A 24,855-nucleotide genomic window follows, 5' to 3' on the forward strand; every position below is an offset into this window, starting at 1 on the left:
AGGCCATTCCAAGAAACCTTATTGCTATGAATATCTTGTTATCTAACAAACGAATTATTTATGTTAATATTTTTAGCACATATGTTAAATTAGACCATTTTTCATTTAGAGGGGGTATATATATATATATATAGCTATTTACATTTTAAGTTTGAAAAATTACCGTACAAAATTGAATGCAAAGATAAGATAAGATTTATTTATACAACCCTGTTTGGAAATTAACTCCTTTTACAATGAAATAAGACGCAAATAAGAACCTCAATTGTGTAGTGAATTTATGCATTTTGTTTTGATTAAAAGCTTAGGTAGTACAATGTACTACTTCTACTACTAATACCATATTATATATGAGGGGCTACTAAATAAAATTAAAGCACAAGCATGTTCACCTAATATCATTAGCTGACAGGTGAAATAATATGAAAGTCGGAAACTATTTGATTCTCTCTTAGAATTTCTACTAATCCTTTCTTTCGTCGAGACCAATATATGTCAGTGACCCCACAGATAAATTTCATTTGCAGAAATCAAATTATTCAGACCGTTTCAAAGAAAACGAGTTAGATATACTTTTATATTTTACCTGAATTTACCCGAGTCTGCAGTTTAATGCTGATAAATGTAAAGTTCTGAGGCTAGGTAATGATGATAGAGTTACAAGATACGAGCTTGAACGCACTTCTCAGCCTACTATGCAAGGCCCGATTTGACTAATAAGCCAAGTTTTCCTGAATTAATGGTTTTTCGACTACCTAACCTACCTAACCTAACCTAACCTAACATTTTCGGCTACCTAACCTATAAAGATAGGTTAGGTTAGGTTAGGTAGGGTTGGTTAGGTTCGGTCATATATCTACGTTAATTTTAACTCCAATAAAAAAAATTGACCTCATACATAATGAAATGAGTAGCTTTATCATTTCATAATAATAAAAATTAGAGAAAATATATTAATTCAGAAAAACTTGGCTTATTAGGCAAATCGGACCTTGCATAGTAGGCCGAGAAGTGTGTTCTGGCTACTAGGTACGATATATATATATATATATATATATATATATATATATATATATATATATGTCGTACCTAGTAGCCAGAACTCACTTCTCAGCCTACTATTCAAGGCCCGATTTGCCTAATAAGCCAAGTTTTCATGAATTAATATATTTACTATAATTTTTTTCTTATGAAAAGATAAAGCAACCCTTTTCTCTATGTGTGAGGTCAATTTTTTTTTATTGGAGTTAAAATTAACGTAGATATATGACCGAACCTAACCAGCCCTACCTAACCTAACCTAACCTATATTTATAGGTAAGGTTAGGTTAGGTAGCCAAAAAAAGCTAGGTTAGGTTAGGTTAGGTAGGTTAGGTAGACGAAAACACATTAATTCATGAAAACTTGGCTTATTAGGCAAATCGGGCCTTGAATAGTAGGCTGAGAAGTGCGTTCTGGCTATTAGGTACGACATATATATATATATATATATATATATATATATATATATATATGTCGTACCTAGTAGCCAGAACGCACTTCTCAGCCTACTATGCAAGGCCCGATTTGCCTAATTAGCCAAGTTTTCATGAATTAATTGTTTTTCGACTACCTAACCTACCTAACCTAACCTAACCTAACTTTTTCGGCTACCTAACCAAACCTAACCTAAAAAGATAGGTTAGGTTAGGTTAGGTAGGGTTGGTTAGGTTCGGTCATATATCTACGTTAATTTTAACTCCAATAAAAAAAATTTACCTCATACATAATGAAATGGGTAGCTTTATCATTTCATAAGAAAAAAATTAGAAAAAATATATTAATTCAGGAAAACTTGGCTTATTAGGCAAATCGGGCCTTGAATAGTAGGCCAAAAAGTGAGTTCTGGCTACTAGGTACGACATATATATATATATATATATATATATATATATATAATATGTGTGTGTGTCCAGAAATAATATTAATAAAACAATTAACATCGTGTAGTGTACTCTATATATCTAAATATATTACTTTGAAACCCATAATATTCACTAAAAAAAATTGGGTTACTCTTATTACAAATTCGCTACTTTTAGGCCGTCAGCTCGCTACTTTCCGCAATTTGGATCTGGCCACCCTGCAGCCCCCAGTATGTGAGGGGGGCGTCTGGTAGACTGGTCGACCTTGCCCAGTACTCCACACAACATTGCTAACACTTCAGTCAGCCAATATATAAGTCCTTGGTGTTAACATGGATGGAAGGGAGGTTTGGTAAGTTAGCATTTTGAATGTTGACTTTAAATGGGTTGTTCACGACCGTCAATTGCAAGCTTGGTTTGTGTGAGGTCAACCTGTTAAGCGTATATGACATTACCTGTTGCATAAAAGAAAGTGCTTTTTTGGTAATTACTTGGGAAAGGAAGTATATATTGCATAACCGTCCCCGCACGTCAGTTAGAATGAATGTGTCTGTTGTACAAAGCCGTTAGATTTGGTGCCTGGTTAATCCTCCCTGGTCAGGACTCGAACCTTGATCAGATTATTTGCAAAGTGTGGGGCTAGTGTAGTAGTACCATTCCACCATTAAGGACTATCTTAGAGTTTATTGACCAGTGGATTCCACACGTCTCGATGACATTTTCATTCCTTACTCTATGTATTTTCCAGCATCACACATGCTTCTTGGATTATCTATATCTACTTCTCATAACTTAGAATTTCATGTTCATATCACACTGTCACTCAGTTGATTTACTGTGCACCCCGTACTCACCCTGTGAAGATAGCAGAAAAAGTTACATGCACAAGATTCAGTACCACTACTACTAGCATTCCCTGTGGTGCAGTGGTAACACACACTCCCTGTGCTTCGTGAGCGATTTGGCTTGGGGTTCATATCCTGGCTGGGGAGGATTGACTAGGCTGGATTGACTACTTAACTGAATAACTCTGTTCACCCAGCAGTGAATGGATATCTGGGTGTTAAACAATTTGGCAGTTTGTATACTGTATAGGGAAAATTATGATTAACGACCTGCCCGAAATGCTATGAATGTTAGTGGCTTTACAAGAATGTAAGAACTCTTGTTCATTATATAATACAGGGTATATATAAAAAAAACATGCAAACTACTTGCTACATTCATTCCAATCCTCCCCCTCACCCCTGTTAGTTTATCCGAGAGCCACTATCACAAGTGGCCTTGACAAGGACAGGAAGCCGGAGGCTTGTCAAAGGTCCTTTCTATTTGCCTTGATGATCCTGGGTAATGATGATGATGTTAGGTAAGGGATAGAGGCTAATTGTACCACATAATTATGTAAAATGCTGTGAGATTGTTAAATTATACTCGTTTCAATGTTAATACTTTTTAAGATTTTTTTTTACTATAAGTTAGCTATCACTAACAATCTACCAACTATATCGCTATCACTAACTAGAACCAACGGTAGATGTCGCAGTCCCCATGGCGAAGTGTTAACACACTCGCCTGGCATTTTGCTTTGGCCTGGGTTCGTATCCTGGCCGGGAAGGATTTACTTGGTACCATTCCTTAACTGTAGCCTCTGTTCACTTAGCAGTCAATGGGTACCTGGTTGTTAAACAATATGACGGGTCGTATTCCGGGGAAAATTTGGATTAAGGACCTGCCCGAAACGCTATGCGTGCTAGTGGCTTTACAAGAATGTAAGAACTCTTGTATATAAAAATAAAAAATTAAAAGAATAAAAAGCTAACCTTATTTTTGTAATGTTTTCCCAGTGCTACAGTACATCGCCTGCACTATCATACCGCTCCTCTTAAAATTGTACGAGCACAGAAGCAGTATATGACTGACAACGTGGGAGTTCAGTATTTGGACTGTGTCTCAAATATTGCACATGGTAAGTTTTAATATGTTAAACAACTAATTTTACAGATTGTATTAGTGAAGTATAATGAATGATAATAGACAAAGTAATGTAAGTAGACGAGTTAATAATGGTTTGCAAAATTTTATACAGTATATATATATATTTTATACAAATTATTATAATGCAGTAATCTGCTAACAAGATTAGTCTTTTTTCTGAGTTTAGACATCTCAGGCTAGTTTTGTGTTCAGTCCTTGACACACAACTGTCAGCCATTAATGTACTATAATTTGCTATTTTCAGTGGGACATTGCCATCCACAAGTTGTAGCTGCTGGAAAAAATCAGATGGGACTATTGGGTTCTGCACAGGGCTTTGTTAATGACATCCTTAACAAGTATGTTAAGCAGCTCCTCAGTAAGTTGCCAGATATACTGAGTGTCTGCTACCTTGTTAACTCTGGGTAAGTAGTAATATGTCTAGGGAAACACAATGAGAGCAAATGCTAATAACGTTAAGGTTCACATTAACCAGATGAGACTTCTTCAGTATGGTGCAGTCCGTCCTCACTCGACACATTAGATGCATTTCAGGGAAATCCTTTGATACAGTGAAAGCCTGCTTGAACGTAACCCCCCCACGTTCAGAAATTTGGATACAACTGAATCAAGGATTTTGGTTGCTTGAATTAATCTCTACTGGTAAAAATTAAATGAATTCTTGGAGCAGAACTTGACATACCAGTATACAAAATATACTGTAACTAAATACAGTACACAATTTTTTTTTTTTTGTACCAAGTATTCCTAGGATAAAGCCGAAAGAGTAGACTTTGTAGGTGCAATACCTACAGAGATATTAACTAAAATGTGTTGTAGCCTAAATTGTGTCGCACGGCAGACATTCAGCCTGATGCTTATATCTGGCAAAGTAGTTATCATTAATTTTTAAAGGAGATTCACCATTACAGTAGAAACAGGAGTATGTTAATATAATAAATATTATGAGCACTGAAATGAATTTATCAAACAATCATTAATCTTATTGCAATATTCATGTACTGTACATTATAATCCAGTCTCGGATAACATTACTTGAAATACAGGCTGTCTCCTGTAGTTGATATCAAATGTTTTGAAAGAAACACTATAGTAATGAACAAGAAATTTGATTTTTAGTTTTTATTACAGGGTCACTGAGATCTTGGGGGGGGGGGGGTAATGGTTCTGCACATGCAGTCACAGACTGCATGTGTTCTGGTGTTTAGAACAGAGGAGTAACAAGGATTACTGTGGATGACAAATTTTCTAGCAGAATGATGAGAAAAGTGATGGAGTTGATGAATTTGCACTATTGGAACATATTTGCAGATTAGTTAGTTTAGTTCATTTATTATGCACCCCATATGTTTATGAATAGTTGCCATGCTCTTTGAGTGATCTAGAGAAAATAAAGTATGGAGCAGTATATATGATGATTTTGTTGTGCTTTACTTTGTATTTTTATGTATTTTTTTAGTTTTGGGTAGATATCCAATTCCTGGGTGTCCCTTGTCTCGTGCATAGCTAAAATCTACTCCTAGCTCCTGGTAGGTCAGGGTGGGTTTCGGAGGCCTGGCCCAATTTCTGAAGGTTTGGGGCTATACAGTACCAGTACTTAAGTTATTGAGGCTACAGAGGGCCACACAAGGAATGGTCAGTTTACTACATTCAGCACTTGATTTTTCTTAGAAAGGATGGCTGTAAAAATTAATATACTCTGGAGGGTTCAAAACAAAACAAAAATATACTGTATATACATCACAAAATAGAGAATCATCTTGCCTGGATGAACATTTACTGTTGACTGTTTTGTTCATGACAGGCTTACCTCAAGTGAAATGTGTTTAGCTTGCCTTTGTATGATGATTCCCTACACATCTTTGTTGGGAGCCCTTGCTGTATGTACTTACTAACACTAAACCTTTCTTTTTCAGATCTGAAGCTAATGACCTGGCTTTAAGGCTAGCAAAATCCTATACAAACAAAATGGATATTGTGGTCTTTGATGAGTAAGTTTTGTGTGTTAACATGTATATCGTAATCTAACAGTGTAGGATAGAAGATTGAACAAAAGTTGGACTCTAGTTCAGTATTGGGCTGAGACTGTAATATTTAGGAGGATGTTAAAAATGTTCTACCAGAGGACTAACAGAAGACCAAGTAATATGATAGAATGAGAAATAAAATGCATGTCTCGTTGATGAACCATCTTTGAAGTATAATTTTATTACTAAATAAAATTGTCGGCTTGTTACCCTTTGCCTCTCCAGAGATACCTGGTCTGAGGGGAGCAAAAGAGGACTAGGGACAATGAATGAAAAGACTGGAAACCATGGCTGAACTGGCCCCATGAAGTTAACAGAATCATGCAGCCCACAAAAATTCTCGTTCCAGTCTGATGAACACCCGGAGGAGGATCTGGACTAGTAGAAAGAGGTAAAGAAGTCTCCCCAATTCAAGTACAAATGAAAAGCATTCATTTCTAGCGCTGCTGGTAAGAAAAAGTGACTTGTAGGCAACTGGAGATTCCATTCAAAGGCAAAGAAATTCACCTGAGGACACTCAAACATCTTGCAAATCCAAAGGAAAAAGGTGTCCACCTCCTATTCCATCATAATCAGATGGAAATGGGAAAGGCATTCTGTGAGAATTTTGGTCACAGTCTGAACAACATTGAAGACTAAACCCCGAGAATCCAGAAACATGACACTGGAGAGTCCACCTCTACATGACAATGACCCAATGAATGAACTGCATTCTAGGTGAACCCAAATTGCCATGCCCCCACTGAAAAGAGATGCATCATCTAAACCACCATAAATTTCCTCACTGTGATATGGACCAGCCGTAGGTGAGGAGACCATAATCCATGGTCTGTGTGGTGACAGCTGGAGACTAACAACTATAACGAGGGTAAGGGAGGACACCACAGAACTAAATCCAGAAGAATTTGAAAAGGAAATTCATTAATCTAAATCCTTCATAAGGCCTGAGACGTCTGCAACACACAGGACTGTTGGTTGACCAGTACAGAAGAGGAAGATTGAACTAGTAGGTGAGCTCGTGCAGGAGTCAACAGTGCACCAGAACCTATACCTTGACCAGGACCCCAAGAAAAATGCTGCAGAGAACGAAAGAGAGCAGCCAAAATACTAGTAAGAGAGGCTAGTGCTACATTCACCATCCCTGAAGAAAACAATAGTGTGATAAAACAGGGATGTAAAGAGTAAAGAGATTGACCAGGTGAACTCCTAGAGATGAAACCAGTTTGATGTGCAGCATAGAAACCTGTCCCAGCTTCACAGTTGAACAGAACAAGACATTTTTTAAGCATTGAAAGAGTTATTGTGGTTTGTTTTACTCGGTTTTGAGGTTGATCTCCGATTCACATGCACTCCTTGCCCCTTTTAGCACCCCAGATTCCATTTTCAATGCTTAGGCTGGTTCAAGCCCTGGAGCCTAATTAACTTTGTGGATGTCTATGGCACTAGATAATGCATCAAGGAGCTGCTGAGGGTCAGCCAAGAAAAGTTGATTTGAATAGATTTGGTGCAGCACCCAAATATTGTTTTATCCATATTCGGTAAACAAAAATATTCTTCAAAGCTGGATTTATTTCAAGTTATGTCATTGATTTATAGTTTGACAAATCTTGTAGATAAGTGGAGAGGTAAAAATGCACATTATTAATATTTTAACTAATTTATTTTTTGTTCATATAGGGCTTATCATGGAAACTTGGGAAACTTGATTGATATCAGCCCAAAGATGTTCAAACGAATGACTCAAGGAAAGAAAGAATTTGTACACATCATTCCCTACCCAGACACTTACAGTGGGGCCTATCGAGAGAATGATTCCCAAGCAGGTAAGAGCATCTGCAGGTCACTAGCATGCATATTAGCTTAGAAGATGTAATACTGTAGTAAAATTTGCAATTTTTCCCATGGCCAAAACTCAAGTGGGGTAGTCAGGTGTTTTCATACTTGAGTGGCTCAGTCTGTGAGTTGGATAATGTCTACTTATGTCTCTTCCTCATTAATGTTCTTTAATGTGGTAGAACCTAATGCAGTAGCCTCCCATTCAGCCTTGAGAATATATCTACCAAATAATGAGAAGCAGTGTGTGTGTGTGTGTGTATAGGATACCACATGTATTTAATATACTGTTTTGTATATATGATATATAGAGATGATATTCAAGGCCTAAATTTAGTTTCATGGTCTAGCCAATAAAAATTTGAAGTCAGTGCAGTGAATTTGTTCAGAGTAGCTGGCTCATAGCCTCGGTGACCTATGACAGCAGAGGACACAACTTGACCAGGAGCAAATGTAAACAATAAGAGAAATACCCATATGTTCACAGATATAGTGTTTTAAATATCATGTGATATTCCCCATGTATCAAACATTAAAAAGTTATCATTAAGTTAATTTCAACATTAATTGAGTTTGCTTTTTGTTGCAAAACAATTTGTTAAATTAAAGTTTCTGTAGTAAAGTCCTATGGAAAAGAAGTAATATTTTCTGTGGCATTAAATTTGAATAAAACCATACAAAATTATGAACTTTGTTCATCTTCCGTCAATTTTTGATGGTATCCTACACATTGACGAGAGGGTCCACTGCTTCTTGAAACAGACTTAGCTGGCCATGTGACTATTGGGAACTATTTGTATATACAGTACTGTATAGCGGTTCCAGTTGTTAACTGTACACACATGATCATACCTTGACTGTGCCATTTAAATTAGATATGGTGAAAACAAATGCAACCATCAGTGTGTTGTGTGTTTATCAAATTTACAACTAAAGATAATTTTCTGTTGAGGCTGTGAAGACAACCTGGAATTTCTGAGAATTAATATATTTTATAACATGTATTATTGTTACTTTTCATATAATTACTGATTATTTTTACTTTATTACATTCCAGCTGACAAATATGTGAAAGAAGCTGAGCGCATCATCACTCAGGCTACAGATAATGGTAGAAAAATCGGCTGTTTTATCTCTGAATGCATAATAGTAAATTGTGGTATAATTTTCCCCCCAAGAAACTACTTTAAGGATCTTTACAAGTAAGTTAAAACAAAAATTATAAACTTGCTCATTCTCCTGCTCCCTAACATTTAATTTGTCATGTTATTGTTATTAATTTGTCATGTTATATATGCTCAGTCTGGCAGGATGACATATGGCTCTAATGCCACTGGGTATCCTGTCTTATTGTACCCCCTCCCTCTAACATAACAAGAGTTGTAACATTTACATTGCTAATAAAAACCTTACCTAACCATTCTAGACCTAATATATACTACACACTATCTTGAGTCAGTAACACCACATACCCTCACATACTGTCTCAGACACCACCTTGCATTACAGTATTTGAAAAGATGGGCTGGAAGGAAGCATGCATTGCAGAATGACTGCTCAGAAAGGACCTTTTCTTAAGCTCAAAAGCTGATGTCAAATTTTGTCCAGGAAATCTGGTCTGTTAAAAGAAGTTATAAAAGTAAACTTGCATCATGAAAGTTACCAGATCTTGTGCATATTCAAGCAAAATTATGGCAAAAGTCATAGTAGGACCCTCAAAAGATAAGACCAACCAAGGTATTATTGATGACAAAAAGGCTGCAAACATTAAATAAATTCTTTAGGTCAATGTTCACATTACAAAAATTAGAGAACATCCCAATGCCCATACAGTTGCTTGAAGCAGATAAGAATAAGTTAAGGGATATTCACATTTCTTGTGAGGAAGAGCAGTGACAAGAGATAAAGTTGTTCTGCTTGTCTGGCTATGCTTTTTTAAAAATAGATAAGGAAAGCAGCAGTAGTAGTAGGCGATGATACACAGGGGACAGATATTGGTGGGCCAACTTTAGTGACAGTGGATGGTAGATGGCTGAAATGCGAGTCTTATCCTTGATAATTCAGTGGCAGCTCCACAATTCATTCTGAATAAAATAAAGAGGAGATAACATTCTCCCCTTTTCCTAGTCTCTGTGGGGTAAGTTTACTGAGCAAAATCTGAAGCTCAACCTTTCACCTGATGGATATCAACCAGCAGGACCTGATTGTAAAAATATTTCATGATCATAGTCATTTTCTCATGTCCCAGTCTTTGAATATGTATGGTCTGTGTTAGTGTTTATCCATTCTCTATTGATTATCTATTGATTATCTATTGATTATCTATTGATTATCTATTACTTCCTGTCTATAATAACGGGTCATCTTTTTCTTGGTACTCGTGCATCACCGACACTCTTCTAATCGGTTATTGTTAATAGTAATTTCATTGATCTCTAATAGTCCACAGAATGTACAGTGGAACTACATTGAACACAAGAATACTGCTGACTGCGATACTGTGGGTCATGCCAGGCTTGCTCATGTGAATTATTTTTCTAGCACCACACCACTATTTGGATGTTAGCACCTGTAATATTACTGTGTACGATGGAGCTAGTTCATATAACAGATTCAGATGTAAAAATGGGGACTTGGGAGGCCATTCATAAGATCAGGTATTCACAAGTTGGATGTTCTCTGTTGTTAATTTTGTAGTTTCTCATTCTCCTCCACCAAATTCAGCTTTGCCTTAAACTCCATTCAGATTTTCTTGGGAGTCACTAAGCCAAATTTTGTCATAGAGCTGACAGATTAACTTGTCCTCCTACAAAGAACGTCTTTTTAACTCGTATGCGTTACACAAGACCAAAAATTGTCGTACAGTACTAGAAAATAGAAGTGGCTCACAAAAATGATGTACTGTTCCATTTTCTATTTTGGGTCCTCTGGTTGGTTAGGAGAGGACACTTTAAATAGACTGTTTTCATTGGGAAACCTCAGGAGGATGTGCTGGACAAGTAGCCCACATAACTAAACAGACTCTCACTCTTAACATCACTCAATGATCTTGCTATAAACACTCCTAACCCAGTCCAAACCCAGTTTTAAACCATCAAACTGTTTCACTCATTTTATATTATTAAATACAAATATTCTTTCAGTTTGATACGTGAAGCTGGAGGAGTATGTATTGCAGATGAAGTACAAACAGGCCTTGGACGAACTGGAGAACATTTTTGGGCTTTTGAGGTAATTGCATATAGTTACATTTTACTTAAAAGTTTTACTTTTAAGTGGATCTTCTATAATTTTTCTTTCTAAGCTTGTTTATACCACAGTGCCACAAGAATCTTTTACAAATTTCCCTGTAGAGGCGTATACAATACTATAAAGTTATTGGAATAAATTATAAATTCGTCCATGAATACAGCCAGAAAGGGTTGTATATTAACTAAAAGCTTTAAGAGTCCCCCATAACATAACCTATGAAACTGCCAGTGGTAAGCTGTAGCTAAGCCAACCCACATACATTGTAACTGAAAGGAACAACCCTTGAGTATCGGGTAAACAGGGTAGGAAGGGAAGGCATTGGAGTGGCCGATAATTTGCTGGCTGGTGGGCAGTGCTTTATCCTTCATGGGTGAGGGGGGGGGGGGGGGGAGAAAATGGCTGCTGTTCTGTCTTTTTAAGTTGGATCCCTCGGTAGCCTGAATTTACTTCACTGACAACCCAGGGTGTATCCACAGCACCAGGCTTCTAAGCATCTTTGCTATTAAATTTTTAATATAAACATCAGTGCTCACATTTATATTAGAACCAATCACATATTAATTACAATACACATTTACATACAATAACATCCATTTGTATCTATATACAATAACATCCATTTGCATCTATATACAATAACATCCATTTGCATTCACACATTTCACAATCCAATCACTGCAGCTCATATTACTACTCTGATTGTGTGGAAACTTCATTCCTTAATGTTCGTCACAATGATTATTCACAAAACCATTCTTCTTTTAAACAAATTTGTACTGTATTCACTTTGCACCATCACTGTAGCAGTTTGTATGTATAGATCTCCTTATTTTTGTGCACTCACTAATGTTAGTACCGTACTTTTACAATTTCTCATTTATTTATATTGTTTAAACCTTGTAATTTTTGTCATGATCACACAATGCTGGGCAAAATTTTTTTTCTTGTGCAGATCGGCGCTATCAATAAGTCTCATTAATCTTGTAAATTAAACATCACACTTTCCCTCAGTTATACTAGTTTGTCTTTCAGTATTCTCATACCTTTTAATCAGTACCCTTGTATCAAGATGTTACTGTATTAGATGTAGGTGTCCTCAGCACAAAGATATCTTATAAGAGTTACCTTTTCTCTCTCTCTCTCTCTCTCTCTCTCTCTCTCTCTCTCTTCTACAGTACAGTACTATGATTTTTAAGGATTTTTTGATACAGTATCTCTTTCAGACTACACTAAGCTTGTGTGTTTCTTTGGTTGTATGATTTCTTATTTATGTTGAGCAGTGTAACTTAAAATGAACTAGTCATATACTGTCGAAGTAAGAGTATCACCGGCTTGCATTTTTTCTGACAAATTCAGACCCTTTGCAGAATAGGTATTTTTGCTTAAAATGCATGTTAATTACAGTTCATACAGTGGGTGCTCATGGTGCAAAAGTTGCATAGAATATTTTTTTTATTTTCAGCACTTTGGTGTTGTTCCTGACATTGTTACTGTGGGCAAACCACTTGGCAATGGTCATCCGATGGCAGCTGTAATAACTACCCGAGACATTGCTGATGCTCTTGGGGATTACTATTCCACTGTGAGCACACACGTACCAGTATTTGTTCTGTTACTTTTACCATATTTATGCATTTTATGCTTTTTACGTAAATTATCATCATAGTAGTGTGGCTTCCTTTGATCATGTTTGGATGTACGGTATGTAAGGTCATATAGAGGTGTGTGTGTTACTGTTGATGACTTGAGATTTCCCTTCTCATTTCCTCATTTCTTGAAAGATGCCTGAAAGATTTTGCTGGGTAATTAATTATCCGATTTATTTTTAGTTGTGAAATCGGTTGTGAACCAACTGCACTCGCCAACCATTAGGATACAGGTGGACTTTGTCTGCGGGTTACAGCATGGTTTAAATTCATTCTTTCACTGTTCTGGGTTTGTGCTGTTTGGATAGAGGAATGTTTTCATGCAGCTCCACTTGAAACCCTCTTGGCCAAGAATGAAATGTGTGATTCTGGAGGGGCCCTTTTTTGGTGTGGGCTTCATTCATTTAGCTTTGATTTCATCATGTGTATCCTGTGCCAGCCTTGCACACGGGAAAGGCAAAGTTATACCCGCAAACTCCAGCAAAGCATCGGTCATAAATATTATCTTGGTAAAAATGAAGGAAGACTTGTATGGAATATATGTACTGTATATATAAATTATAATATGCAAGGCCATTAAAACTTAACTCATATGAAACATAATTTTAATAATAATTTTACAAATATATATTTATATTAATTTCAGTTATTTAAAACTGCTTTAAAGTAGCAGTTTGGCAAATAATAGCTAATGTGGTTATGTATCTGTGGTATAGGACTAGAACTATAGTCATAAGATGAAGCTTGCCAGATTATGTATCACAATAAATGTTGAAACATTTCAGATGTGCTGTATTATGTCATGCTTACAACAATAGTGAAACTGAAGGCAAAGGCTTGTTTCAGTTTTACTGTACTATATGCAGTGATTAGGTCGATAAACCCAGCAATGTCACCGAGAAGTGAAAATAAAAAAAAAAATGAGAAAAAAGAAAAAGATTATAAATTATATTGTATTAATTAATATGATAGGTCACTTATTACTCGCTGTATACTCGCACATCTGTACCAGTCATGTTGATTTGCTTAGGTTCTCTCCATTCCCATGTGGTGCAGCTATTGCACCCCAATCTCCAGAAGTGTGTTCCAGTAACCAAGGTAGTGGTAGCTATATATGAGCCATAGAAACCAGATGCACTTTATACAACTGGTGACTACCCATTCTTCTATATTTCCCCCCCTATTGAGGGGGGGGGGGAAATTGGCATTGCTCAGTGATAATGCATACTGTAGCCATCTTCCCTTCCACACCATTACACCTTCCCTTGCCTTTGGCATTTTCCTAATTTCTCTAACCTTCACCACTTTTGCTTTATCCCTGTAAGCTTGGTGAATATGTAGTCTTTTAGCTAACAAGATTGGACATTAATAGGATTTGCTATTTCATGCAATAGGGGGGATATGGGATTCGACCCCAGCCCACCCATGATCATCCCTGGACAAACGTATATCATCCTGCGAAGTTTAGTGAGGCTAGCCCCAAGTGTCCGGCTCCCAAACCTTGAACAGATTGACATTCTCTTATAGATAAAAAAATCATAAGTGTCTTCATATAGTCCCCTATATTATATACTCAGTGGTCATTATCACATAAAGCCCTCTCTCCAATGCCAGGACAAAATGTTGACATGCCCTGACTGTTTGGTCATGTCCTTAGCAAGAGCAGGACATAAACCTAAAGAAGTAATCGAGTGATCTGCTTCTGAAAGGAGCTCGTCTACACACAAAAGCTTTATATATAGGTTATCTATGTAGGAGACTGATAGATTATTAAGTTACTCAACTCCCTTTATTGAGATGTGTTAGTATTTTGTTTAATTTCGTTTTATATTGTTACAGTTTGGTGGGAATCCAGTTGCATGTGCAATAGGAATTGCAGTTTTGGATGTAATTGAAAATGAAAAACTGGTTCAAAGTGCCAAAGCAGTTGGAAAGACATTGTTAGAAAATTTTCAGCAACTGAAAGCAAAGCATTGTGTTGTTGGAGATGTGCGAGGAATGGGCCTTTGTTTAGGTATAGAAATTGTTAAAGACAAGTATAGCCGGAAGCCTGCTACTGAACTCGCCCAAGATATCATTTACAGGTGAAAACATCATTTACAGTATTTATTTTTAATACACATCCATATATTTAGGAGTGCAATTACTATTGTATGCGAGATGCATATTTACCTGATGTCCATATTCCTTTGAGTATTTATTTAATAAAAAGTTTACTATTCTTTTATAAAAGTTTTGTTTGCTACTATTTAGCAATACTGGGCACCAAAATAAATTATATATTAGAGCACGAAAAACCTAAAGTGTGACACTGTATTCCATAAACTTTAAATTTGTTTAAATTGTATTAAATTTTGAAAAAAAAAAAAAGGGGGGGGGGAGGATCAAAAGCAGTTAGTTTCTTCTGTTGCTCTTAGACAATCTGGCACCACAGGGGGATACACGTCTTGTCTCCATTGACACTCCCTGTGTACTTGATAGGAATTTTCAGTGCTCTTTTTGCAAGTGCAAGGTGCAGGAAGTATATTTTACTTACATTATATGAACATTTAAGCTTTAAAGAAATATGGTGGTGTAAAAAAAAAAAAGTACCGAGGTATTCACAGCAAATGGCATTTTATTATACTTGATGCTTTGTTTTTGTGCCCAGAGCTTTCTCACAACTGGGAATGATGCCACGATGCCAAGGTTCAGGAAAAGTGACAAGCATCAGCTGTTACTCACCCGTGCATCACGTATCCATGCTGAGGTTGAACAAGGCAATAAGCAGTCAACGCCTGGTTGGATTGTCAGAATCCTTGAACTATTATACTAGCAGTAGACATTTTGGCAATGATTGCCAGCAAAGGGGCGTATTTGCAATCATTAAATGTACAAGGGTAGACTCCAGCTTCTCAGAAAAAGCCAAGTCTTGGAACAAAGGACCAAAGCCCAGCACCCAAAGCATGACTATTTCACATAAAACACCTTGCCACATCTGCATAATAAATAGTATGGTGAACCTCCAGCCAGACAAACCAAGTGTCAACTAACAGGCCCTTTCTGGTTGGTAGATGCCTGATCCTTGGCAAGAAATGGATTAGGCTGGAGACAATGAAAATGATCTTAAGAACCAAAGAGCAAGAAACTCGCTGATCCAAGCTACTGAAAGCCAACGTCCAAGGCCTTGTGGCCTTGAAAGCCACAAGGCAGCAAAAAGTAGGACCCATCAAGAGAATGACACCCACAACCCTGGAAAAACCCAAAGCAGCCACCCAATCCAATGCTATGGTACAGCCATTTCCAGCAAGAGCTGTCATCAGTCTCCACTTGAATTTCCTTCCAATTGTCTATTGTCTGAACAGAGGGAGCTCATTTCATCCCTTTTTCCAGTAATGATGTGCCCAGTAAATGTCTGTTCTTGATTTTTAGGTTTAGCCTTCAGAGCAGTCCACATTCAAGGTGCCTTGCATATGATCATTGATGGTCTCTTCTCACTTTTGTCCAACTTTGATGAAGCGGGGTCTTCCTTCTTATTAAATCCTAGACGGATTTTCCTTCATTTGTTATGAAAGACGTTTGTGAGGCTGCAGGTGAATTTGTTTGCCTTGGCATGGTATCCACTGATTTCACATGTGGATTCATTTGTAAAAGTTTCTCACCCCCCAAGAAAGAGGCATTTCATTGAATTCAAGTTATTTTATCAATCAACAGTTATTTTTTGTGTATTTAGTATACTGTACTTAATTTTTTTCTAGCAAAAGTTGGTAATCATTTATATTTGTTTGCATTACTTGAGGTATATATTTTGTCACAATATATTGATCCATTTTAAAGTAGTTAACAGCAGAGCGGAGCCGGTCGGCCGAGCGGACAGCACGCTGGACTTGTGATCCTGTGGTCCTGGGTTCGATCCCAGGCGCCGGCGAGAAACAATGGGCAGTGTTTCTTTCACCCTATGCCCCTGTTACCTAGCAGTAAAATAGGTACCTTGGTGTTAGTCAGCTGTCACGGGCTGCTTCCTGGGGGTGGAGGCCTGGTCGAGGACCGGGCCGCGGGGACACTAAAAAGCCCCGAAATCATCTCAAGATAACCTCAAGATAACCTCAAGCACATTTTAAAATGCATTGTATTTAAATTACTCTGAAATATATGCACTATGCATCAATAATAATTATATTATTAAAGATCCCTTCTTTCAAATTAACAATTTACACAAACATTTTAAAGATTACTCTCAAAAGGGTAGATTCAGGTGACAATATTTATGGCCTCATTCCCATTCATAAGTACACCACTGGGTTTACAAAGAGCAGCATAGTAAAATCATGATAACAATGCAGGACTTGGTGTCGAGTCTTGGGCTGTGTTGACCAAAAAATGCAGGGTATCCAGAGTTAGTGAAAAATGCTGTAATGTAATAATAATTCATTTAGTAAATTGTGAATGAAGTTCTAGTTATTGCTGTAAATGTCTTCTTTATATCCCTCTTTTTATGAACTTTTTATCTTTTTAGATTAAAAGATGAGCATCATATCCTACTCCAGGTTCAGGGGCCAAATCGTAATGTAATTACAATAACGCCGCCCATGTGCTTCACTCAGCTCAACGCGCGATCTCTCTTTAATGCTCTTGATGCTGTTCTTTCTGCTTGTAGTGAGCAACGGCCAGGAAGGTGAGTCATATTGTGCATTATAAGTATGAAAAGTAAGTAAAATCAGTAAGACTGAGCTAGATATACTTTGCAATACTGTACTGTGTTTTTCCTATGTATAGTATATATTTGTATTTGCTTAGTACTGTATTATGTAACATATTCAGCTGAATATGTAAGCAACACATTCTTGACATCTTAACACTATGTAGTTGGATAAATTATGTGCATCACAAGAACTTTGTAACTAAATAACATTCCAAGTTCAGACTAATGTTCCTAAGTGGGGGCCTCCTCTATATTCTCTCAGCATCATAATGGGGGATGGGGAAGACACTCATACATTATAAGCATTGTTTCTCTATATAATCACAATGGGTGTGGATTACTACTGTTCCAATTCTTGATTTTGTTGCAAATGCACCATTCTCTCGTTCATACATAAGAGTTGGCCTACAACTCCTTCATCTAGTGGTTTGGATTGATTTTTATTGTTCTTCTGTCCACGGTTTTCTTTCCATACCTTTATCATTGCACATCCTAGGCATCTGTTTGACTGGCATATTACAGCACTTCATTCACATTTGTCACAATTTCCTTCTCACTACTTTTTAAAAAAATTAAACTTAACGCTTTTTTACAAGTTTTTGTAAAGTTTATAAATTTCTTACCGTCTTGAAAACAAAAAAGTAACATGCATAAAATTATAGTAATAGCACTAGGTTTCCACCTAACTGAAATATTCTTACCTTGACCTACCTCGTGACCCCATACATGTATTTAATGTAATGAGTAACCAAGGGTGACATCACACATTCCTAGCATGCACCTACATTAATATCAAACTAGTACTTTTTGCACCATTAACTCTTTAACAGAACTTGGTTAACTCCATGCATTGCTCATCACTCTTCTGAATGCTTTTCTTTGGCATAATAAATTGTGCTAAAAGACAAGAGGGCTGCAGGGAGGATTTTTTTGTTGTAGAATTATCTGGTGACTATCATCTGTAAGTATATACTTTAATGTATGATAAATAGACTGTTTACATACTCTACTATAATTGCTTGCTTTTAGCACATGTACTTCACATCACCTCATCTTATTTCTGGACATCTTATGCATGAATATACATACCGTACAATGCTATATTTCATTTGCAGATTTTCTTGTAATATAAATATACCATACATTAGTTCTTTCACTGTCATTTTTATCTAAAAAAATATATGAACTAATTTTGTAATCATTCAGCGTATTCCACTAATCCATCATTCCAATGGCATGGATGTGATAGATTTTAAGTATAAATAATGCAGGTTTTTAAAGTGATTTACATATTTTTCTAGCTCAAATATTGATGTACAACAGTCTAGACCAGTTCTCTCCACGGAAGATTTAGACAACCTTGAAGAGGAGGATGCAGAACGTCCTCAAGCAAAAAGGCCACGCACAAGCTATGATGATATAGATTAGCCGGTCACCCAGTGAGAAAAATTAAATTTTTGTAGTAAAGATTTTTTCTATTTCTTTTTAGTAAATATAATTCAAACTGCACTATAGTTGAATAGATTACTTGTCCTTTCATCAGCCAATTATGCTTGGTATATTTTGCCGTTACAGTATTGGGTATCAGTTTTCTCGGGTAGTGTGTTATTCAAATCTTATCTCACACATTGAGTGCTTTATTTGCCTAGGAAGAAGTGTGTTGGGGGGGAAGGGTACAAACAAATCAGAGCCTGTAGGTAGTTCTATATTAGTTTCTTCTTTTAACTTGTTCTACTCCCAAATGTGATGAGAAATGCCATAAAATGTTTTTTTTTTTTTTTTTTTTTTGTAGACGCTTAAATCGGGCTGATCTTTGTCTAGAATTGTTTACTTCATCCACTTTGGCTTTGTTTTAGGTTGCTTTTCTGACGCTGTTGGCAATGGCAGTTACCATCAGATACCTTCTCCAGTGTTTGTAGTGTTTCTTCAGATAGGTGGACTCAGTTTGAATATTTTCTTTTGCCTGGATAGTACTTCAGGATTTGGTTGCCAAGGCAAGCTGGTAGGGTAGAGATATTTCTCCCACCAAGCTGTGTTCCTACCTGTGCCTTTTTGCAGTTCTCTGGAGTGTTCTACAGTACCTTGAGTTCTGGTGGGCTTCTTTCTCTCACTTTTCTAGCTTGTTCCCAGACAGTTTGCACATTCTTGTACTTGTCAGTCCTTCTGAAGCTTTGGAAGTGCTTGAGTAGCCTCTTTCTTGCTGCAGCTAACCGGGTGTCCAGGGTTCTGTAATTTTTGCAATAGTTTTAGATGAGAGGGACATAGCATGAACATTCCTAGAAGTTCTGTTCAGTGGGGAATGGCCAGTCCCTCTGCATAGTGGACATTTTTTCCACCTCCATTTGCACACAGTGGCATACTGTTTTCCTGGCAGAGTTGGTGACTGTTGCTGCAATCTGCAGCAAACATGGTGTGGTATTACCATGAGACATTAATGATGTGGCTGGATTCTGACTAAAACTTAGTGTGGTGCAGATGAGCCATTAGTAGTCTGCCTGGTGGCACCTTTCCAACAATCTGTTCATATCCTTCTTAGTCTGATACTGGCACTTTGGACCCCCCGAGGTATTGAAGGTCTGCACTTCTATTGCTCCTCGTTTGTGTGTGGGCGCCGAGGATCGGGGTTCTTTTACCGTGTCTCCATTCATATATTTTTACTAAATTGGCTGTTTTACAACTTTTTGGTAGGTCTTATAGCATATGGCAACCATAGGGCTTTCACTATCTTTTTATAGTATCCATGCTGGGATTCCATTTGGTTAAACAGCTTTTGGTGTGCCTAGTTCCAGCAAATGCCTCCTTACCTCATCTGTGGTAATCTAAAATTCCTCCTTCATTCTGGCATTTTAACCATGAATGCCATGAACTTCAGAGTGTAATCAGAAAGATATTGCACATTAGTGTATTTGCTTACATACAATGCTTTACATGAAATGTTTTGATAGGTTACCAATGTATGGCAACCACCGAGCAAAGTTTAATTTAGGAAATACAGTATGGTGAAATAAATCAGTGATTCAAGACCATTTAATAAGGTATTAAAGAAGAATCCAAATGTACTTGTTGTACATCCTGTGTGTCCCAAATGAGAGTATTTAAATTTCAGTGTATCGCAGAGATCTGGAATGGGTATTGGCCACCCATCAGTTACAGAGGCAGTGGCTGCCTCCTTATCTAGTGTCGAGCACAGCCAGGCTTGTGTTACATCTGGGATTCTGGTGGGTTCTCATGAGTGTTCTGTGCCATGCTTCCCTGAGGAACTTCCTAAGGCACCTCTAAGCTGTTGCTCAGAGTGGGCTATTGTGTGGAGAGGCCTGAAAACAAGCCTGCTGCCTACTTTACTACCTTATTCCCTTCTCCTAATGTATAGAATGGGATGGATGAGATGCACATGTTTTTTTCTTTAAATTTCACTTATTCAGTCTTGGGTAAATTTGGAGGGATCCAATAAATTGTGCTTCTTGACTTCATCATTGCACTGTTTGCCTGTGTTGAATATCTGAAGTACCTCTTATCAATAATCTGTGAGCACCATATCATGAGGCATCTATCCTTTTCCTTTATAATGTCTGAGTGGGATACCTCATGCTATCCTAGCAGCATGGAGTCGCTTATGCAAGTGTTGAAAAATCTTGGGCCTTTGATGTTGATAGTTCTCTCTCAGCATATCTATTGCACCTCTCCTTTTCAGTGGGGCTATTTTGCACATCCTACCATGCCTTCTCGTCTTGTGTGGTTATTTTCATTTGAAACCAGTCTTTATAGTATATTCTGCATATATATTATGAATCTCTTCCACCTGTACCCGTGGGAATACAGATTTTAAAATTTTAAGGGGTCCCACTAATTTAGATGTTTTAAAGTGGATTCTAGCAGTAAGAGATCTTTGCACACGCTCCTGGTCAGCAATTTCTCCAGCTTTCAATCGGGCTGTTAGTGTGCAGCAATATTTCATCTTGGCACCGATTTTTTTTTTAAAGAGTATTGTATTTAATATATGGTATATACACTTCAAACAATAAATGCCAATCTGAATAGTGATATTTTTTAAGAAACTGGTATTTTGCATTGGAATATTGTTGCACATAATGACCCTTTCATTTGTGGAGAGCATACAGAAACTAAAGTGTTTCAAATGTAGCTGCAATAGAGTCCAATAGACTCAAGAACCTGTACATAGCATAGCAGTATGGGCCAAATGGCCCCTCGTTAAAAGAGTAGGGCATACGATAATCTATATTACAATTCTATAAACATTAAGGGGCCCGAGATATAAATTTAAGTATAGGAGACATTACTAACAGTGCTAAAAAAAAGAGAATAAGAACAATTCAAAAACATTCCTGATCAGTGAGGCTGTAATTTCTACATTATGCTGCATACAGCAGTGTCCAATAGTTTGGTAAAGCAACCCTTCAGTTTAGATGCATGGTCATGGACATACTGATCTACAGGACTATGACAAGGTAGGTAAAGCTGTGTAATGCATCAAATTACTATATTGTGAAGTATTAAGTATTCCATTACCTATATTGAACATAAATTGTGTAAGTAGTACTGTACCTAGCAAGTAAAAGTTCCTTTGATTCTCATCCTGATCCTATATATTGATTTAATCCAACTCCACAGTGGAATAGAAATGATAAATTTCAGGTGCCAACACGTCCTGTGGCACAATCTGACTACAACTTCCATGATAGGGTATACACCATCATTCATTGAGAGATGACTGCTGTTATTGATGTCTTGGCCTGGGTTTCACACTTGCAGCTACAAGAAATTGCCAGAAGTTGAATAATACTCATGTAAGTCTTACCATGGCATGTGGTATATATGTTACAACTATCACCTTTGCAGAGAATATCCATGTACAATAGTTAACTTCTGCTCTGTTTACCTGGTCATTACCAAATTGCATACTCATTCTTGAGTGTAACATTTTGCAGATTCTATTTTCAGAATAAAGCTATACAAAAATTTATCACTACTCACAACTTGACAATGGGTACATAAAGAAAATTGACCAAGTGTATCTTTTAACATATAAAACAAAACTCTGTTGCAGCAATTTCTTCACTAATTGCTTCAAGCACAAGATAATGAAATGAAACATCAAATAATGCAAAATGGCACATTTATTATTCTACAGATGAAGTCCATGTTGAGTACCCTCGTGGATAGGCTGACACAGCGCCCACTGCACTCGTCTTACAATATTTGTACACATCACGTCATCCGACTGGGTCAAGTGCCGCAGCGCCTGGAAGCTCTGAGGCACGCCAGACTGGTGCCCGAACTCAACACTCCCCATCCTCAATATCAGCTGGGAGGGAGTAAAGGTAGCATTGGTGTAGGGTGGTGAGCCGGCAGAGTTTATTGAGTGAGCGTTAACACGAGGAACAGCATTGTCCCTGCGAGTCTCAGGCGTACCAGGATGGATGGAATATTTCTGACAGATAAAATATTTAAATATGAATCTTGAAAAATGCACAAGGAAAAGTCCATGAATCTAATGCTGGCTGCTCCTGTCATTAAACATCATCTCAACAAACCATCATAATATCTACAAAGTTGAGAACACACTACAATAAAATATTAAACATTTTATGTCAATAATTTCAATAATCTTTTTAACCAATTCTTAGCTAAATAATCTTGTGGAAGGTCTAAAGCAATTAAATCACACTGGAGGCTCCAGATCTCCAATAGCTGTGCCTTGTAAACCTGATAGTCAGATGCAGTAGGCCTACAGCGAACTGTGTATAGAAATCAGGGTCATGGTTGTGTTTTTTAATTTATAATAAATTATCCAATAGAACTGGATATTAATAAGATAACATATGTGCAAACACCACCATGTACCTGCTATGTACACATGTTTTAACAATGTAAATGTCAAAGTGCAGTCCAGAGATGAGTGGGTTTGGTATTGGGTCCATAGACCACAGTTGTAACTATCAACAAAAGTTACATAACACTTCAATTGGAATGTTTTAGAATGACATTATTACAAGAAATCTGCACCATTTTGCAATCAAAGTAACACTTTTTAACAATGCCAAGTAATAACAAAATTTGTAGATGACATTCAGCTGCAATTTAGGTGCAACACAATTACAGAAATTTCTCCAATTATCAGATGATATGTCTAACAGCAAAGCTACACACAACATCTTTCAAGCTGCTGTTTCCTTAGCTGAATAGTGTGTTAAAAATCAATAATTGTCAAATATGTATCACTTACTTCCCCATGATAGAAAACTGATGTTGAGGCACTGTGGACTGATTGGCCTCCTTCCACTCATGACAAAGGTGGACACAGAGATCCAGTTCTAAATAATGAGTACAAAATAAAAATTATCAATAAAGTCAGCAGATGAACACAGGAAAATGGGAAGCACTAACAACTACACTAAAATTATGCACTTAAAAGAGGAGTTGCTCAACACAGTGAAGCTACCATTATAATCTTAGCTTCTGAATCATAATCCTTGATGTAAACCATCTGTTCATAATAGCATTGTGCATTCTTTACATTACTCTTTTTCTCAGAATAGATCACCTAGCTAAAAATGTTTGTTTAATAAAATAATGAGTCATTCTGTACACAATGTATAGTAATTATGTATACAATGCTAAACCTAGTGAAGTCAGGTTCATTGCTCGGTCTTCACCACCAGCTCAGAGTACGTGGCCAGTATGAAAGCCAACTCAGTTCATCACACTGCACTATTCAGCTTCACCCCACACTTCAAGGCATCTTGTCGCTCTTTTGTATACACTTTCCAAATTCTTACAACAATTTTGAGTCATTGCTCAACCTTGCAAAATTTCTTTGGGAGCTCAGATACACACAAAGACTTGCAGAACTTCATTTTGCACATTTCAGGATAAGTGAAGCTACGACCATTGTCACATCATGACCAAGCTTAGGCTGCCTTGTGATATGATTGGCTGCGAGATATGTTGTGGAAGATCGCACGCAGGAGACCACACACTGAGCTGCACTGGGCAGGGGGGGTTAGGGGGCCCTGGTGTCCTAAACAAATGTTCAAAACTGTCCCATCCCTTGCCATTCCCTTGGCTGCTTAAAAAATATACACTAAACACATATAATTGCCCTATGTCACGATCCCCTGCCACACGGATGTGCCACATGCTGCCTCTCTCGCACAGGCCTTGTGAGTGGCTCGGCTGTACATACCAGCCCCATTAAAGGGGGGGCTCCACAACCCCCCAATGTAGTCCTTGTTGGGAAGGGCTACAGCTGCTGCCAGTGGTGGTCAGGTAACTAGTGAGGTCCAGCTCCACCATGGCTTAAATGATCACCCTGTAAATAAAAGAAATGTACATTACAAAAAGAAAAAAAAGTTCATCGTTTTAAGATGAACTGTGTGTTCACATATAATGTCTGTGAGAAGACATTACCATACTTAATATACTTAACTAACAATTTGTTTAAATACAGCATTGTTAACTCGTCCAACATGTGTATGTATATATTGAACGTGTGTGTG

The 24,855-nt window shown here is 37.3% G+C and overlaps 2 protein-coding genes across 24 annotated transcripts in view; one reads left to right on the forward strand and one right to left on the reverse strand.

Annotated features, from left to right (window-relative positions):
- The first annotated feature begins 2,089 nt into the window (after positions 1-2,089).
- LOC123754015 (ethanolamine-phosphate phospho-lyase) lies at positions 2,090-22,943 on the forward strand. 4 transcript variants are annotated; one of them, XM_045736123.2, is made up of 13 exons: positions 2,091-2,256; positions 3,749-3,870; positions 4,144-4,303; positions 5,816-5,890; positions 7,604-7,749; positions 8,817-8,961; positions 10,903-10,990; positions 12,474-12,593; positions 14,497-14,741; positions 17,153-17,311; positions 18,640-18,777; positions 21,992-22,143; positions 22,488-22,943. In XM_045736123.2, the coding sequence occupies exons 1-11, from the start codon at positions 2,237-2,239 to the stop codon at positions 18,764-18,766; spliced, it is 1,407 nt and encodes a 468-aa protein (XP_045592079.1). In that variant the 5' UTR covers positions 2,091-2,236; the 3' UTR covers positions 18,767-18,777; positions 21,992-22,143; positions 22,488-22,943. The 4 variants fall into 4 exon arrangements, with proteins under 4 accessions (XP_069162924.1, XP_069162919.1, XP_045592079.1 ...); XM_045736125.2 differs by having other exon boundaries at positions 22,039-22,143; XM_069306823.1 differs by lacking the exon at positions 14,497-14,741 and having other exon boundaries at positions 2,090-2,256; positions 17,184-17,311.
- LOC123754014 (transcription factor 12) overlaps positions 22,456-24,855 on the reverse strand; it is a 380,851-nt gene continuing 378,451 nt past the window's right edge. For all 20 annotated transcript variants that reach the window (XM_069306775.1, XM_045736117.2, XM_069306757.1 and 17 more), the window contains one exon: positions 22,456-24,668. In XM_069306775.1, coding sequence (XP_069162876.1) covers positions 24,630-24,668 — 39 coding nt within the window. In that variant the 3' untranslated portion in view covers positions 22,456-24,629. The remainder of the gene's footprint in view (positions 24,669-24,855) is intronic.

The sequence above is a fragment of the Procambarus clarkii genome, chromosome 6, assembly GCF_040958095.1.
Source record: "Procambarus clarkii isolate CNS0578487 chromosome 6, FALCON_Pclarkii_2.0, whole genome shotgun sequence".
NCBI classification, from domain to species: domain Eukaryota; kingdom Metazoa; phylum Arthropoda; class Malacostraca; order Decapoda; family Cambaridae; genus Procambarus; species Procambarus clarkii.

What these genes read in the sequence shown, in the direction of transcription:
- LOC123754015 (XM_045736123.2), top strand. Translation starts at nt 2,237, where the DNA reads ATGGATGGAAGGGAGGTTTG. An exon ending in TGTCTCAAATATTGCACATG is followed by an intron (nt 3,871 to 4,143) that starts GTAAGTTTTAAT and finishes TGCTATTTTCAG; the next exon opens with TGGGACATTGCCATCCACAA. An exon ending in AACATTTTTGGGCTTTTGAG is followed by an intron (nt 10,991 to 12,473) that starts GTAATTGCATAT and finishes TTTTATTTTCAG; the next exon opens with CACTTTGGTGTTGTTCCTGA.